This window comes from Talpa occidentalis, unplaced genomic scaffold (assembly GCF_014898055.3).
Source record: "Talpa occidentalis isolate TD23 unplaced genomic scaffold, MPIMG_talOcc4v2.1 talOcc4.3, whole genome shotgun sequence".
Lineage (NCBI taxonomy): Eukaryota > Metazoa > Chordata > Mammalia > Eulipotyphla > Talpidae > Talpa > Talpa occidentalis.
In genome coordinates this window covers 26,380,592-26,398,097 of record NW_023603184.1, presented here as the reverse complement: position 1 = coordinate 26,398,097, position 17,506 = coordinate 26,380,592, and the positions used below count along the sequence as shown (strand labels likewise).

The following is a 17,506-nucleotide window of genomic DNA, read 5'->3' as shown; positions in this document are numbered from 1 at the left end:
CTTCAGATTTATTGTTTGTGTATAGGAAGCTACTGACTTTTGCATGTTGATTTTGTATCCTGCCACTTATGAACTGATTGATGAGTTGAATTAGCTTTTTCTGTGGAGTTTTTGGGGTTCTCTATGATATAATATCATATGTCTGCAAATAGTGATAGTTTGACTTCTTCTTTTCCTATTTGGATTCCTTGGATGTTCTTTCTCTTGTCTTATTGCCTGGCTAGGACTTCCAGTATATATTGAAAAGCAGTGGTGAGAGTGGACATCCTTGTTTCTTAATGGAATTGCTTTCAGCTTTTCACCATTGAGAATGATGCTGGCTGTTGCTTGTCATAGATGGCCTTTATGATGTTGAGGTATGTTCCTTGTATCCCAGAATTTCAAGGGATTTTATCATGAATTGGTTTTGCACTTTGTCGAAAGCTTTCTCAGCATCTATTATATTATCATAATTTTTTATATTTTTTTGTTGTGTTGGATAAGTGATTGATTTTCGGATGTTAAACCATCCTTGTGCCCCTGGAATGAATCCTACTGGTCGTGCGTGGTGAATTATCTTATGGATACATTGTTGGATTCTGATGGCTAAATTTTATTGAGGATTTTTGCATCAGTGTTCATTAGGGAGATTGGCCTGTAGTTTTCCTTTTTAGTGTTGTCCTTGTTCGGTTTTGGTATTAGTGTAATGTTGGCTTTCATAGAACGTGTTTGTATTGTCCCTTCCTTCTCAATTTTTTGGAAAGTTTGTGAAGGATAGGCACTAATTCGTCTCTGAATGTTTGGTAGAATTCATTTGTAAATCCATCAGTCCTGGGCTTTTGTTTTTTGGGGAGGTTTTTGATTACCATTTCAATTCGCTAATTGTAATTGGTCTGTTTAGGTGTTCTATTTCTTCTTTATCTAGCTTTGGGTGATTGTAGAGTTGTAGGAATTTGTCCATCTCCTCTAGATTATTAAAACTTATTCCATATAACTGTTCATAGTAGTTACTGATTATTCTTTTGATTTCTGCTGTGTCCGTTGTGATTTCTCCTCTTTCATTGATGATCCTGTTTATTTGTGCTTTCTCCCTTTTTCCTTTGTGAGCCTGGCTAGGGGTTTGTCTATTTTATTGATTTTTTCAAAGAACCAGCTCTTGGTTTCATTGATCTTTTGGATTGTTTTTAGTTTCAATTTCATTTATTTCTGCTTTGGTTTTTATTATTTCTTTTCTTCTACTGGTTTGGGGTTTTTTTGTTGTTTTCTAGAGATCTTTGAGCTTCGAGATTAGGTTGTTTCTTGAGTTCTTTCTTGTTTCTTGATGTGAGCTTCTATTGCTATATATTTTCCTCTATTACTGCTTTTGCTGCATCCCATACATTTAGGATATTGGTGTCCTCCTGTCGTTCAATTCAAAAAATTTTTAATTTCTTCTTTGATCTCCTCATTAGTCCAGTGGTCTTCCAGTAGTGTGGTTTTTAATCTCCATGAGGTAGGAAAGTTCCTTGCCTTCTTTTTATGGTTTAGTTCTAGTTTGATGCCTTCATGGTCAAAAAGATGGTTGGTATGATTTCAATCTTGGTGTATCTGTTGATGTTTGTCTTGTGCCCCAGTATGTGATCGATCCTGGAGAATGATCCGTGTGCGCTTGAGAAAAATGTGTACTCCGTTTTTTTGGGGTTTAGTGTTCTATAGATGTCTGTTAAGCCCAGTTGCTCTAGGTCCTTATTTAGAGCTTTGGTTTCTTTACTTATTTTTTGTCTTGTTGATCTATCCATTGTTGATAGTGGTGTGTTGAAGTCTCCCACTACGTATGTGTTTTCTCTGATGTCTGTTTTCAGAGAAGACAACAGTTGTCTGATATATTTTGGTGCTCCTTCGTTTGGTGAGTATATGTTAATGAGTGTTATTTCTTCTTGAAGTATTGTCCCCTTGATCATAATGTAGTGACCATTGGGGTCTCTTTTTATCTTTTTGAGTTTGAAATCTGTTTTATCTGATATAAGTATAGCTGTTCCTGCTTTCTTTTTTGGCCCATTTGCTTGTAGGATTGTTTTCCATCCTTTGACTTTGAGCCTATTTTTATCTTTTGTAGCTAAATGTGTTTCCTGGAGACAGCAAAAGGTTGGGTTTTGTTTCTTAATCCAGGCTGCAACTCTGTGTCTTTTTATTGAAGAGTTTAGTCCATTTACATTTAGAGTTAATATTGATATGTTAACATCTGTATTTGCCATTGTGTTTGTCTTTCCTTTGATTTTATTTATTTATTCTTTTAATAACTTTTTTTTTTTGGCCTTCTTTCATTGTTATTCGTCCCTCTGAGGTTCTGGCTTTAGGACTCCTTGTAGTATTTTTTGGAGTGGGGGTTTAGTTGCAATGAAATTCCGGAGTTTCTGTTTGTCTGGGAAGGTCCATATTCTTTCTTCAAAGAGGAAGGAGAGCTTTGCGGGATAGAGTATTCTTGGTTGGCATCTGTTTTCTTGGAGTCTGTTGACTATGTCCCTCCACTCTCTCCTTGCCCGTAGTGTTTCTTCGGAGAAGTCTGATGTCAGCCTGATTGGCTTTCCTTTGAATGTTATCTGTTTCTTCCCTCTTGCCAGCTTCATTATTTTTTCCTTGTCCTGGATTCTTGGGAGCTTTACTATTATGTGTCTTGCTGCATTTTTTCTTTCGTCGTGGAAGTTTGGTGTTCTTCTTGCTTCTTGTATATCAATTTTCAGCTCCTTCACATTTGGGAAGTTCTCTTCAATTATCTCTTTGAATATTTTCTCTGTTCCTACTTCTCTCTCCTCTCCTTCTGGTATTCTATAACTCTTATATTTCCTTTCCTCATGGAGTCAGATAGTTCCCGAAGTCTTTCTTCATTCTTTTTCCTTCGTACTTCTCTTTCTTTTCTGTTTTGGTTCTTTTTATTTCTGTGTCTTCAAGATTACTTATTCGTTCTTCCATTTCATCAATTCTGCTTTCATTGCTTTTCCCAGAATTCTTTAGTTCTTCCACTAATTCTTTGATCTCCTGCATTTCTTTTACTTCCCTCTTTAGGGACTCAATTTCATTCTTCTGATCGTTGATTATTTTTCCCTTATCATTGTTTTCCTTTATGACTTCTGTCAGTTTTTTAATCACGGCAATTTTAAATTCTCTTTCTGGAAGGCTCAGAAGTTCTTCCAAGTTACTGTCGTTGCAATCTGGGGGCTGGTTTTCTTTTTGTGGTGTGCTTTTTCTCTGGAGAGTTGCTAGGTTGCGTGTGGTTCTTCTCCTCCCTACTGTCTGTTTTCTAATTTGCCGTATGCGTTGGGACACTGTGTTGTTGGGACTGGCCGGCATCTTGGGTGGGCTTCTCTTCTCCCCTCTGGTTCCTCCTGGAGTCATCTGTCAGTTTCAAGCAGTCTTTATTGAGAAAGGTCCCTGTCCTAAAATGTCGATGTGGGGACACACTCCCCTGTGCGCCTGGTCTGCCCCGGCGGTGGGTTCCTGCTCCCCCTCTGGGCTTGGACTGCAGGCCAGAGGGGGTCTGGCGTGGGCGAACTTCCCCCGCTCACCTCTGGCTCCTGAGGAAGCCTTCTGCAGGTAGTCTTTACTGAAGAAATGTCCCTGTTCTAAAATGGTGATGTGGGACACACTCCCTGCGCGTCCGGTGTCAGGCACACTCTTCTGCGTGCCTGGTCTGCCCTGGCTGTGGGTGCTCGCTCTCCCTGTGGGCTCAGACTACTTGTTCGGAAGGGGCCGGGTGTGGGCTAACTCCCCAGCTGGCCACTAGTTCCTTCAGGAGCCTGTGCTGTCTACAAGTCGCTAGGTGGCGCCAAAGATCTCTCCTAGAGCCCTTGGGGAGCTGATTTTCCACGCCGTGGGACAGGGAGCAAAGCGGGGATGGTAGGGTACACCTCAACGGCTTTGGGTGCTGTGTCTGCCTTGTGCCCCACCGTCGTGGGGAACCCACGCCCCTAATTTCGTGCCCCGGGTCTCAGTTCCAAAGCCCTCAGTTCCAGGACGCGGGCTGTAGCCCAGTTCAGTGGCGCGGGAAGGGCGCCTTTTGCACAGCTCCCGTGCCTGGGCGCCTGGTTCCTGCTTACTCAGGGAGGGACCTTCACCTCAGTGAGGACCTCCGCGCCTCCCTGCAAGCCTAGGTCGTCTCCCAAGCCTAGGTCGCAGGCGCGAGGACCTGGGCAGCCGCGATCCTGGTCTGCACTTGCTTTTCAAGCGCGCCGAGTGCGCCGCTATCCGCGCCAGCTTACCGGCAGCCCGGGCTGGGTGCGCGTCTCCCGGGGTCTTTGTTCTTCTCTAATGGCGCCCGGAGCCGTTCGCTCACCGCCGCGGCGAATCCTGCAGGGTTCTCCACAGCTCCCGTTCACGGGGTGTGGTGGCTGCAATAGTTCCTTTCCACTCACAGTCCCGCTTGCTGCGTCCGTTTTTCTTGTTGGCCGTTTTGGTTTGTTGTTTCCTCCTCTCTGCCGGTCGGAGAGTCAAGAAAAGTAGTTTTAAAAAGAAAAAGCAGGATGTGTTTAATCCTAACAAGTGGTACAGAGGTTAAATAAATGTCTAAATATAATCCATTTGGTTGGCAAGTAAGAAGTCATTGATGATGACCCCTGTCAGAGAAAACAGGGGGTTGAGGTGTACAAAAAGCTAAAACCAGTATACTGGAGGTTTGTTTTTCTGGCCACTGTCTAGTTTCATGTTGTTGTGAAGAGGTAAGTTCAGAATTTGCATATTGTTTTTTTAGGATTCCCAAGGCTGCTTTCATGTAACTGTTGTGATCTTAGATAGCACTTCACATTTTACTGAATGTCTTATCTAATACAGGATTGATAATTCCTTGTCTTTTTATCTTTAAGCAAATGTGGTTAATTGAGTCTCACGTCTATATATTTCATTCATTGCATGGAACCTGATTTTGACTTTCAAAACGATGTTCATAAATAGTGCTGCTGAGCAGTTATAGTCTTAGAATTTAAATTTTTTCAGTCAATATCTTTTTTTTTTTTTACCATTTACGACATTTCATAATATTGTTCCTGAAATTTAGAGCTAGTTAAGTTTTTCTCTGGTTTTATGTTATCATTATCTTTACAATATAACTCATGAAGAAATTGTATCTAGTTATTTGTGATGATTGGTTCTATTTGATTATATTTATATTTTGTTATAAAGGCAGCATAATGATTTTAAAATGCTAATCTCCCTTATATACACAAATACTTTTCTGGTGCAGAATGCTTTTCTTTGGGTTATTTATTAGCCCTTCTAAATATAGCAGATTAAAAATTTGCTTTCTTTTTTCTTGATAGGAACTTACAGTATAGTCTTTCTTTGGGGGTAAGTGGTTCAAAACAAAGTAAATAAAAAATATCATATAAATGGAAAGCTGTGAGTTATCCTTGACACCTTATTTATCCCCCAATCCCCACATCCAGAGCTGGAATTGTCCCACATTATGCCAAAATGACTGAGTATTTATACCACACTTTGATTAGTCGTTGATTATTGACTGCTCTGGAAAGGGGTATATGATAAGACTCCCATCCATTAGGGCAGCAAATCCTTCCTTGAAGGAATATTCTGGATAAGGCAGAACGATAGTCTGGATAAGGCAGTTAGCATGGTTGCCATGTTAACCCTTGTGCTGCTTGGCTCTACTTCATTTGTATTCAGGAGCCATTCCTCTAGAATTCTAGTGTGCCTCTTGCTGGGGGAATCTTAGAAGAGGGTATCTGGAGTAAATTTTAGCCCTTACTGCTATAGTTAATTGAAGGTTTGCAGATGACACTTACCTCCCTTTTCTAATTTCATCATTACGTGATGGCTTGCTTTATGTTTGGCTTTTACAGCACTATCCTAAAAATTTAATTTTTATATATATTTATTACATCATCCTTCATTTTTGTACAGTGTATGATTTTCCGTGAAATTCCCACCACCAGTTCACCTGTGCACCATCACCATAGTCACTTGTGCTCTTCCCACCCCTTTCCTGATCCCTCTCCCTCCTCCTTACCTACACAATGTCTCTGGTCTATGGTTGCCTGTTGATTTTACTTTATTGTAGCTTTTTTTTCCCCTGATCCCTTATTTGGTTCCTCTACATTCCTCCTATAAGTGAAGTCATCCAATATTCTTTGTATTCTTTCTGGCTTATTTCACTGAACATAATCCCTTCCAGCTCCATCCATGTTGCTGCGAATGGCATGCACTTATCCTTTTTGATTGGTGAGTAATATTCCATATGCACACACAAAGGGATATATATACACACACACCACATCTTCCTGATTATCTATTTTTGGGCAATTGGGTTGTTTCCATAGCTTACCTATTGTAAATAGTGCTGCAGTAAACATAGGGGTGCAGGTGTATTTTGAATTAATGTTTTTGTGTCCTTTGGGTAGATACCCAGGAATGAAATTGCTGGATCATATGGAAGCTTCATTTTTAGTAGTTTGAGGAACCTCCACACAGCTTTCCATAGTGGTTGGACCAGTTTGCATTCCCACCAGCAGTAGGAGAGTTCCTTTTTCTTCACATCCTTGCCAACATTTGTTGTTGCTAGTTTTTTTGATATGTGCCATTCTCACTGGTGTAAGATGGTTTCTCATTGTGGTTTTGATTTGCATTTCCCTGATTATAAGGGATGTTAAACATTTTTTCATATGCCTTTTGGCCACTTGCATGTTCTCTTCGGAAAAATGTCTTTTTTGCTCTTCTCCCCATTTTTTGACTGTGTTGTTTACTCTGTTTTTGTTGACTTTCATCAGTTCTTTGTAGATCTTTGTGATCAGTCCCTTATGATTAGTATTATGTGCAAAAATTTTCTCCTTATCAGTGGTCTCTCTCTCTGTTTTGGTTAATGTCTCTTTTGCTGTACAGAAGCTCTTTAATTTGATGTAGTCCTAGTTGTTTATCCTTTACTTCACTATCTTTGCTTTGGATGATGTGTTTTTAAAGATGATATTGAGGTGTATGAGATGTATGTCATGTAGTGTTTCACCTATTTTATCTTCTATATATTTTATGGTTTCAGGTCTTATGTCTAATTCTTTAAACCATTTTGAGTTGTTTTCTGTGCATGGTGTGAGGTAGTAGTCTAGCTTCATTCTTTTGCATGTAGCAGTCCAGTTTTCCCGTACCATTTATTGAACAAACTGTCTTTGTTCTGTTGCATATTCTTTGCTCCTTTGTCAAAGATTAGCTGTCCATAAGACTGTGGGTTTCTTTCTGGGTTTTCTATTCAATTCCATTGGTCTGTGTGTCTGGTTTTTTGTTTTGTTTTGTTTTGTTTTAATAGAGGCATGCTTTATTTATTTATTTGTTTGTTTGTTTTTTTGTTTATACATGCACTGGGTACAGTCAGAAGTGCGGGAGGGTGAGAGAATTCACCAGAGCCAGAAGCAGAGCAGGCAGAAGGACCGAAGTACACTGCTAAGGGGAGCAGTGGGCGGCAGGAGAGGTCTGCGAGCCATGTGGGACCCTCCTTTGGTGGCCGGGGAGCAGCCGGGGATCGAACCAGCGCGGCGGAGGCTGCGGGCAGCTTCGCAACCCAGCGCTCAACCGCTGCACCACCGGGGAGGCCCTGTGTGTCTGTTTTTGTTCCAGTACCATGTGGTTTTAATTATTGTGGCTTTGTAGTATAGTTTGAAGTCTGGGAGTGTGAAACCTCCATTCCCCTTCTTTTTAGCCAGGAGAATTTAGGCTATTCAAGGTTTTTTTGGGCTCCATATAAATTTCATCAATACTTGTTATATTTCTTTGAAAAATGTCAATGACATTTTTGGAACAGCATTGAATCTGTAATTGTTTTTGGTAGGGTGGCCATTTTGATAATGTTAATTCTTCCAATCCATGAGCAGGGGATGTCTTTCCATTTTATTGTGTCTTCTTCTATTTCTTTTAACAATGTTTTATAATTTTCTTGGTATAGGTCCTTCACCTCTTTCGTTAGGTTTATTCCCGAGTATTTGATTTTCTTTTTTGTTTCAGTTATAAAAGAGATGGTTTTCTTGATTTCCTCTTCTTTTTTTAAAAGTTTTTTTTTTTTAGATTATTTATTTATTTATTTATTTATTTATTTATTTATTTATATAAGCGCTGGGTACAGTCAGAAGCGCGGGAGGGTGAGAGAATTCACCAGAGCCAGAGCGGGGAACAGAACAGGCAGACTGACGAAGTACACTGCTGAGGGGAGCAGTAGGCGCGGCAGGAGAGGTCTGCGCGCCATGTGAGACCCTCGCCTGTGGCCGGGCATCGAACTGGCACTGCAGAGGCTGTGGACAGCTTCGCAGCCCAGCGCTCAACCGCAGTACCACCCAGGAGGCCCTCTTGATTTCTTCTTCAGATTGATTGTTTGCATATAGGATGGCTACTGATTTTTGTGTATTGATTTTGTATCCTGCTACTTTTCTAAACCAGTTGATTATTTTGATTAGTTTTTCTGTGGAGTTTTTGGGGTTCTCTATGTGTATTATCATATCATCTGTAAATAGTCATAGCTTTACTTCTTCTTTCCTTATTTGGAGTCCTTGTATGTCTTTCTCTTGTCTTATTGCTCTGGCTAGGACTTCCAGAATTTTATTGAAAAGCAGTGGTGAGAGTGGACATCCTTGTCTTGTTCCAGATCTTAAAGGAAAGGCTTTCAGCTTTTCACCATTGAGAATGATGTTGGCGATGGGCTTATAATATATGACCTTTATTATGTGAAGGTATGTTCCTTCTATCCCAAGAATTTAAAGGGCCTTTATCATAAATAGATGTTGTACTTTGTTGAATGCTTTCTCCACATCTATTGATATGATCATATGGTTTTTATTTTTCTTTTTGTTGATGTGCTGGAGTACATTGATTGATTTTCAGATGCTGAACCATCCTTGTGTCCCTGGAATAAATCCTCCTTGGTCATGGTGTATTATCTTTTTCAATGCATTGTTGAATTCTGTTGGCTAGGACTTAATTGAGGATTTTTACATCAGTGTTCATTAGAGATATTGATCTGTAGTTTTCTTTTTTTGTGTTGTCCTTGTTCAATTTTAGTATTAAAGTAATGTTGGCTTCATAAAACGTATTTGGTTGTATCCCTTCCTTCTCAATTTTTTGAAAGTTTGTGCAGGATAGGCACTAGTTTGTTTCTGAATGTTTGGTAGAATTCATTTGTGAATTGGTCTTGTCCTGGACTTTTGTTTTTGGGCAGGGTGTTGTTACTGTTTCAATTTCGCTGCTTGTAATTGGTCTGTTTAAGTGTTCCATCTCTTCTTTATCGAGCTTTGGAAGGTTGGAAAGTTGTAGAAATTTTTCCATTTCTTCTAGATTGTTGAACTTGCTAAACATCATTTTTGCAAAAATATTTAAAGCCTTCATTATTTTTCCTAAGGACTCCCTTAATCCTTTGAGATTGAGTCATTTTCTGTTAAAACACTTGCAGTATTATCCTACTGATATCTCTGTTTTACTTGATCTAACTTTGTTGGATTCTCCTTTGTCAGAATGTTTGATTTAAGCAGTACTTTGACATCACTATGGTAGACATCATGAAATATTGTATTGTACTGACTCATGTTTACCTTGATGTCATCTGATGGGATAAAGAAAGATAGAGGCCAATGTTAATCAGGAAGGCATTTTTACTAATTTGATGATGAAGATATCAGTGGTGTATTCTTTTTTTCTTGATTCTTTGGATCAAAATTGTGTTTGAAAGGTTTGGTCATAATGTTGGAAGTAACTATACTTTATTTTCACTTTATATAGTATTCCTCTGCATCAGTATACCACATTTTATTCATTCTAAAACTATATTTTTAATTCATCCTACTTGACACTCACTGAACTCTTTACATCTAAAGACTACATTTATTTTTTCTTTCACTTTCTCCTACCTACTTTCTCTGTTTTCTGTTTCCAGAACTCCTGTTAGGCATGTTTTAGAAGCTTTGACTCTATATTTCTTAATTTTTCTAAATTCCTGAGTATAAAGACAAAGTAAAAGGATACTATAAAAAAATTACAGCCTTTTCCCTTGCATTTTAATTTTAGCAATCACATTTTAAAATTTCAATTGCTTTTTCATAGATATGGCATACTTTCTTGAGGATATTACTGTAAATACTGGAAGAATCTTTTGCCTGAATTATGTGTTTCCACTGATTGCTTTTTAAGATCTGTTCCATAACTTTCTGCAATTGAGAGATAAGAGAACATAGAAATTTAAAACACAAATTTAAAATTGAGACTATCTGGCTTTTATTTCTGACTCTACTGTTTGTGATCACGTATTCTCAGGCAGTTATTTAACCTTTGAGAGATTCAGTTCCTTATTAACAAAATAAACTTGTTCTCTACCTCATAAAGATGCTGTAAAGATTCAGTGGAATAATTTGTGTAAATTCATACTTAAAACATGTCTAATACTTAGTAATCACACAGTAAATGTTAGTGATTATAACTATATGTAAAGTGCAGTGTTCTAGATTCCAGGCACATAAGATTGACGCTGATTTGGGGCCATTCACTAAAAAACTTAAAACAAAGCTTGATATTATTTATTAAGCCCAGCATTCACTTTCTATCTCAGTGGAAGTTATGGTACATATTAAAATACCACAGTGTTCAAAATTGTGGTTGTATAAATTGATTTAATATTAAAATATAACCTGAAACTGAAGTCCTAGTAAGAATTCTTTTGCTTATTTTGTGCTTGGCTTTGCTTTTTTTTTGTACTTGAAAGGGGTGGGGAAATATGAGGCCATGCCTGTGGAGGTGCCAAGGTGGGAGCGAGTGTAAATGAAAAAGTCAGGCATGGACAGTGTTCGACAATATTCATAGGGATGTTAGATGTGTTAGGAATAACTATATTGTGGAACAAAAGATGATAAATAGAGCTGACCAACTGGAACTGCAATTTGTAGCAGAAGAGCCAAGTGGGTGTAGAAATGGATCCACAGCATGGGGGCTTACAAGCATGGCAGAAGAGTTTGGTTATTATCCTGTTATGTCAGAACAGATCCGAGATTTTTGAGCAAGAGGGTAATATGATATAAATAGATATTTTTTTTTTGCTAGTTTTAATTTTTGTTCCAATGTAGAGGATGCAAATATTCTCAATGTTTTGGATAATTTTTAGAGAAAAATTTTCTGAGCTATGTCTAAACTTTAAAGTCAGTTCTGTAAGACATTGTGCCTTTTGATCTAGTTTTTTTTTTTATATGTTGAAGTACCACTTTTGAGAGATTCTGAAGTTTTATGAAATGGGAATGCTGACCGTAACATTTCAAAGGTACATAGATTAAAAGTATTAAGTAAGGATAATGGGAAATTAAGGTTGCAGGTCTCACTCTTCAGTTATAGTAGGAAAATTAAAGACATACTACATAGCAAAGTTCAGAATAAAACATGTACATATTCAGGGTATGCAAGTTTATAAATTGCCTGGTTTATCTGTGACTACATTGCTATTGTATGGCCAAAGCATGGGAGAACTTTAGGATGTATATTTATAGACTGATTCTACAAGAGATAACTGCACTATTTCGGAATGCTATTGCTCTGTCATTTGTTGTGACTTATTGTTTTTAAATTTTTCCATTTTTCAACCTAATTGACTTAGAATGTCTCTAACGTGATTTGCAAAGAATTTTATATTTATATTTTGCAATAACCATTTGACTGACGCTCAGGTTTGAGACATGGCACTAAAAAGTATAAACATTTTGTAAGATAATAACTAACTCCTAAATATTTTATGATTGCCTGTTCCCTGCTAATTGGTCATGGACTGAAATTCCCCATTGTTTAATTTTTTTTAATTTGTGGGAAATTTTTATAAATGAGTATGTGGGACTTCATATCACAGCTGTTGTTATTTAAAGTTTGGACAGCATCATTACAAATGAAGCCCTGCTGTGAAATCAAAGTCAAAAGGCATCTTGGCATTCCAACCATTTCCTTAGGAGAAGATTACAGCTCAGTCTGTTGAACTTTATTGCCTTGGGCCTCATGACACTCTTCAGAAACATGCAAGGCATTTCTGTTAAAGAAACTCAGATGTGCTAGGACACAGGGACAATACATTCTTTTGCATAGCAGTGTCCTAAGCAAGGGAGTGAGGAATAAGTCAGGAAGAAAAAGAAAATTCATATTTTTTGCTGTTTTGGAATTATTTTCTAAATCCATAGAGATGATAGAGAACATACAGTGATACATAAGAAAAATGTGTGGTTTTCCCTAATGATTAATGATGTTGAACACATTTTCATGTATCTATCGGTCATTTGTATGTCTTTGGAAAGATGTCTGTTCAGGCCCTTTACCTTTTTAATTGTTTTTTTTTTTTCCTATTGTATGAGTTTTTTGAATATTTTGGATATTAACCCCTTATTGGATATGTGGTTTTTAATTTTTTTTTTGGCCATTCAGTAGGTTGCCTTTCATGGTACTGATGGTTCCCTTTGCTGTTCCCTTTTAGTTTGGTTTAATAGACTCACTTGTTTGTTTTTGCTTTTGTTATCAAATCCAGAAAAATCACTGCCAAGACTGATTCAAGGAGCATATCACCTATGTTTTCTTCTAGGAGTTTTGCAGTTTCAGGCCTTACCTTAAGATCTTTAGTCCAGTTTGGGTTGATTTTTTTGTGTATGATATATGGGGGTTCAGTTTCAGTTTTTAAGGAAATACGAAACTGTTCTCCTAGAAGCTACATCATTTCACACTCCACTGATATTATCTGACTATTCTGTTCCCCAACATTACATCAAAGAGTTTTGGCATCAATAATATTTCTTGCCTGATCAATAGCAAACTACCCTTGATAAGTACCATGAAGAGAGAAAATAATATTCTATTCAATTATAAGATGTAGCCTAGTCTCAGAGAAATTACTTTTTTTAAAATGTATATCCACTAAAACCCTCTCCAAATATTTTTTTATAAATGACACACTTTTAGCAATTGTTTTAAAGCAGGAAAGCAAGAGTAACTACTCACAACAGTGTATGAAAAAATACCTTTCTCAGTAAAGGAAAAGATAAACAGCTGGGATTACATCAAATTAAAAAGCTTCTGTACAGCAAAAGGAACATTAACCAAAACGAAGAGATACCCTACTGATCAAGAGAAAATTTTTTACTCCATACAACTGATAAGAGACAGATCACAAAGATCTACAAAGAACTCACATGACTCAGCATAAACAAAGTAAATAATATAGTTTCAAAAAAATGGGTAGAAGGGCCTCCCCAGTGGCGCAGCGGTTGAGCGCTGGGTTGTGAAGCTGCCCGCAGCCTCTGCAGCGCTGGTTCGATCCCCGGCTGCTCTCGGCCACCGGAGGAGGGTCCCACATGGCGCACAGACCTCTCCTGCCACCCGCTGCTCCCCTCAGCAGTGTACTTCGGTCCTTCTGCCTGCTCTGCTCCCTGCTCTGGCTCTGGTGAATTCTCTTACCCTCCCGTGCTTCTGACTGTACCCAGTGCTTGTATGAATGAATGAATGAATGAGTGAATGAATGAATGAATGAATAAATCTTTAAAAAAAATGGGCAGAAGAGCTAAAAAGACACATAAGAGGAAATTCAAATGGCCAACAGTTATACGAAAAAATATTCAACCTCACTTACAGTCAAGGAAATGCAAATCAAAACCATAATGAGATACTACCTTATTATGCCAGTGAGAATGGCACATATTAAAAAAACTAGCAACAACAAATGTTGGTGAGGATGTGGAGAAAAAAGAACTCTCCTACACTGCTGGTGAGGATGCAGACTGGTCCAACCACTATGGAAAGCTATGTGGAGGTTCCTCAAACTACTAATAATGGAGCTTCCATATGATCCAGCAATTCTACTCCTAGGAATCAACCCAAAGAATACAAAAACATGAATTCAAAAGGATACTTGCACCCCTGTGTTTATTGCAGCACTATTTATAATAGGTAAGATATGTAAACAACTCTAATGCCCCAAAATAGATGACTGGATCAAGAAGATGTGGTATACACAATGGAATATTATTCAGCAATCAAAGATAAAACTCATGCCATTTGCAGCAACATGGATGGAGCTAGAAGGAATTATGCTCAGTGAAATAAGCTGGATGGTTTCACTTATAGCAGGAATTTAGGGGAACCAAATAAGGGATCAGGGGGAAAAAAAAGCAATAAATAAAAAAAACAAAATTAACAAGGAACTGTAAGTCAGAGGCATTTTGCAGGAGAGGGTGAGAGAGAGGAATTAAAACAGGGGAGGGAAGAACACAAGGGTTCTTGGTAATAGTGCATGGGTCAATTGGTGGTGGGAATTTCATGGGGACTACACCCAAGAGGAGAAAGCAAACTTACAAAAATGAACAATGATGTAAAATACACATAAATAAATTATATTAAAACCCCTTTATAAAAAGGAGAAGAAAATCTTTCTCAAATGTATTTTTATTTCATTTCTGAAAGAATGTGCTTCAGGGATAGCTTTTTTTTTTTTTTTTTTTTTTTTTTTTTTCCCCCTCAAACTTACCTATGAATGTGTTACTAACACTTTGGAAAAAAAATGAAAAACCACAGTAAAGTAAACAATGTGTCCTAGATTTGTGATTTCTGTTAAATATCATATTTCTCTTTGTTTTGTTTAAGGATTGTTCAAGTTTAGAAGAATATAACATTGCTGCAGCATTACTCCCTTTGACCAGTGCTTTCTATAGGGTAAGTTTCACTGGTCTTTATATAAGCTTATTATGATTTATATAAATGTATTCAGTTTGATTGATCATGGACTGCATGAATTCTGTGCCCTTACTATATCTAAGAGATATCTGTGGCTATATTTATTTACAACATTTATTGCATACTATGTGTAGAAAATTTAATAGATACTGTGCAATCATTCCCTAAGATAGAACCATACCCATTCCATCAGTTTTTTTTAAAATCACTTTATAATATCTAAAATTGTATTATGTATTGATTTGTTTACATTTGACTGTTTCTAACACCATAGAAAGTAAATTACATAAGACTGGGACACTATCAGTCTTATTTGCTACTATACCCAAATGTCATTCAGTAATTATTTGTCGAATGAATAAACAGATGAGCAAACTAAATAAATCAATAGGGAAAGATAAAGGAGAGGGGGCGGAGCAACATGGCGGCGAGGAGACGCTGCGAGTAAGATCTCCCATTAAAAAAAGTTAATAGGGAGGAAAAGCGGCAGGTCCCAGTGAGAACTGGGACACGGAAGATAAACGGGTGACTCCAGCGAACTGGCAGAAGAAGAAAGTGGCCATAAAAGAGGACCAGAAGGGAGGGAAGCGCAGAACCCTGCTCCCCTCCCCCGCCCACAGAGGCGGAAAACAACAAACCAAAACGACCAACAAGAACAAACGACGCAGCAAGCGGGACTGTGCGTGGAAAGGAACTATTGCAGCCACCACACCCCGTGAACGGGAGCTGAGGCAAACCCTGCAGGATCCGCCGCGGCGGTGAGCGAACGGCTCCGGGCGCCATTAGAGAAGAACAAAGACTCCGGGAGACTCGCACACAGCCCGGGCTGCCGGTAAGCTTGCGCGGAAAAGTGGCGCGCTCGGCGCGCTTGAAAAGCAAGTGCAGACCGGGATCGCAGCTGCCCAGGTCCCCGCGCCTGCGACCTAGGCTTGCGGGGAGACGACCTAGGCTTGCGGGGAGACGCGCGGAGGTCCTCACTGACATGAAGGTCCCTCCCTGAGTGAGCAGGAACCAGGCGCCCAGGCACGGGAGCGGTGCAAAAGGCGCCATTCCCGCGCCACTGAACTGGGCTACAGCCCCCGTCCTGGAACTGAGGGCTTTGAACTGAGACCCGGGGCACGAAAATTCGGGGCGTGGGTTCTCCACGACGGTGGGGCACAAGGCAGACATAGTACCCCAAAGCTGTTGAGGTGTACCCTACCATTCCCACTCTGTTCCCTGTCCCACGGGGTGGGGGGAGGCGAAAAACAGCCCCCCAAGGACAATAGGAGAGATCTCTGGCGCCACCTAGCGACCAGGAAAAAAAAAGTCACTAACACCCCATAGAACAGGAAATTTCTTAAGACTGCTTGAAAAGGGCAGAAGGCTTCTGTAGGACCCAGTGGCCAGCCAGGAAGTTATTCCACGCCAGGCCCCTTCCGACCAGCAGTCTGAGCCCACAGAGGGAGCAGGCACCCACGTCCGGGGCAGACCGGGTGCGCAGAAGAGTGTGCCTGAAACCGGAGGCACAGGGACTGCATCCTGCTTCGCCATTTGAGAACAGGGACATTTCTTCAGTAAAAACTGCCTAAAACCAGCAGAAAGCTCCCCAGAAGACAGAGATGGCTCCTGGAAGAGCCAGAGGGGAGCGGAGAAGTTCACCCAAGATGCCAGTCAGTCCGAGCAACACAGTGTCCCAACGCATACGACAAATTAGAAAACAGACAGTAGGGAGTAGAAGAACCAAACGCAACCTAACAACACCTCAGGAAAGAAGCACACCACAAAAAGAAAACCACTCCCCAGATTGCAACGACAGCAACTTGGAAGAACTTCTGAGCCTTCCAGAAAGAGAATTTAAAATTGCCATGATTAAAAAAGTGATAGATCAGAAGAAGGAAATTGAGTCCCTAAAGAGGGAAACAATGGTCAGAAGAATGAAATTGAGTCCCTAAAGAGGGAAGTAAAAGAAATGCAGGAGATCAAAGAATTAATGGAGGAACTAAAGAACTCCGGGGAAAGCAAGGAAAGCAGAATAGATGAAATGGAAGAACGAATAAGTTCTCTTGAAGACACAGAAATAAAAAGAACCAAAACAGAAAAGGAAAGAGAAGTACGAAGGAAAGAGAATGAAGAAAGACTTCGGGAACTATCTGACTCCATGAGGAAAGGAAATATAAGAGTTATAGGAATCCCAGAAGGAGAGGAGATGTAGGAACAGAGAAAATATTCCAGGAGATATATTGAAGAGAACTTCCCAAATGCGAAGAAGGAGCTGAAAATTGATATACAAGAAGCAAGAAGAACACCAAACTTCCACGACGAAAGGAAAAGCACAGCAAGACACATAATAGTAAAGCTCCCAAGAATCCAGGACAAGAAAAAATAATGAAGCTGACAAGAGGGAAGAAACAGATAACATTCAAAGAAAACCAATCAGGCTGACATCAGACTTCTCTGAAGAAACACTACGGGCAAGGAGAGAGTGGAGGGACATAGTCAACAGACTCCAAGAAAACAGATGCCAACCAAGAATACTCTATCCCGCAAAGCCTCTTTCCTCCATGAAGAAAGAATATGGACCTTCCCAGACAAAGAGAAACTCCGGAATTTCATTACGAATAAACCCCCACTCCAAAAAATACTACAAGGAATCCTAAAGCCAGAACCTCAGAGGGACGAATAACAACGAAAGAAGACCAAAAAAAAAAAAAAAAAAAAAGTTATTAAAAGAATAAATAAAATCAAAGGAAAGAAAAACATAATGGCAAATACAGATGCTAACATATCAATATTAACTCTAAATGTAAATGGACTAAACTCTTCAATAAAAAAGACACAGAGTTGCAGCCTG

At 39.2% G+C, this 17,506-nt stretch overlaps 1 protein-coding gene across 3 annotated transcripts in view; it reads left to right on the top strand.

Moving 5' to 3' along the window:
• SBF2 (SET binding factor 2) overlaps nt 1-17,506 on the top strand; it is a 388,242-nt gene that overhangs the window by 243,161 nt on the left and 127,575 nt on the right. For 2 of the 3 annotated variants that reach the window (XM_037522653.2, XM_037522656.2), the window contains exon 17: nt 14,584-14,652. The exons of the other annotated variant lie outside the window; for it this stretch is intronic. In XM_037522653.2, the coding sequence (XP_037378550.1) occupies nt 14,584-14,652 (69 nt within the window). The remainder of the gene's footprint in view (nt 1-14,583; nt 14,653-17,506) is intronic. 3 annotated transcript variants of the gene reach the window in all.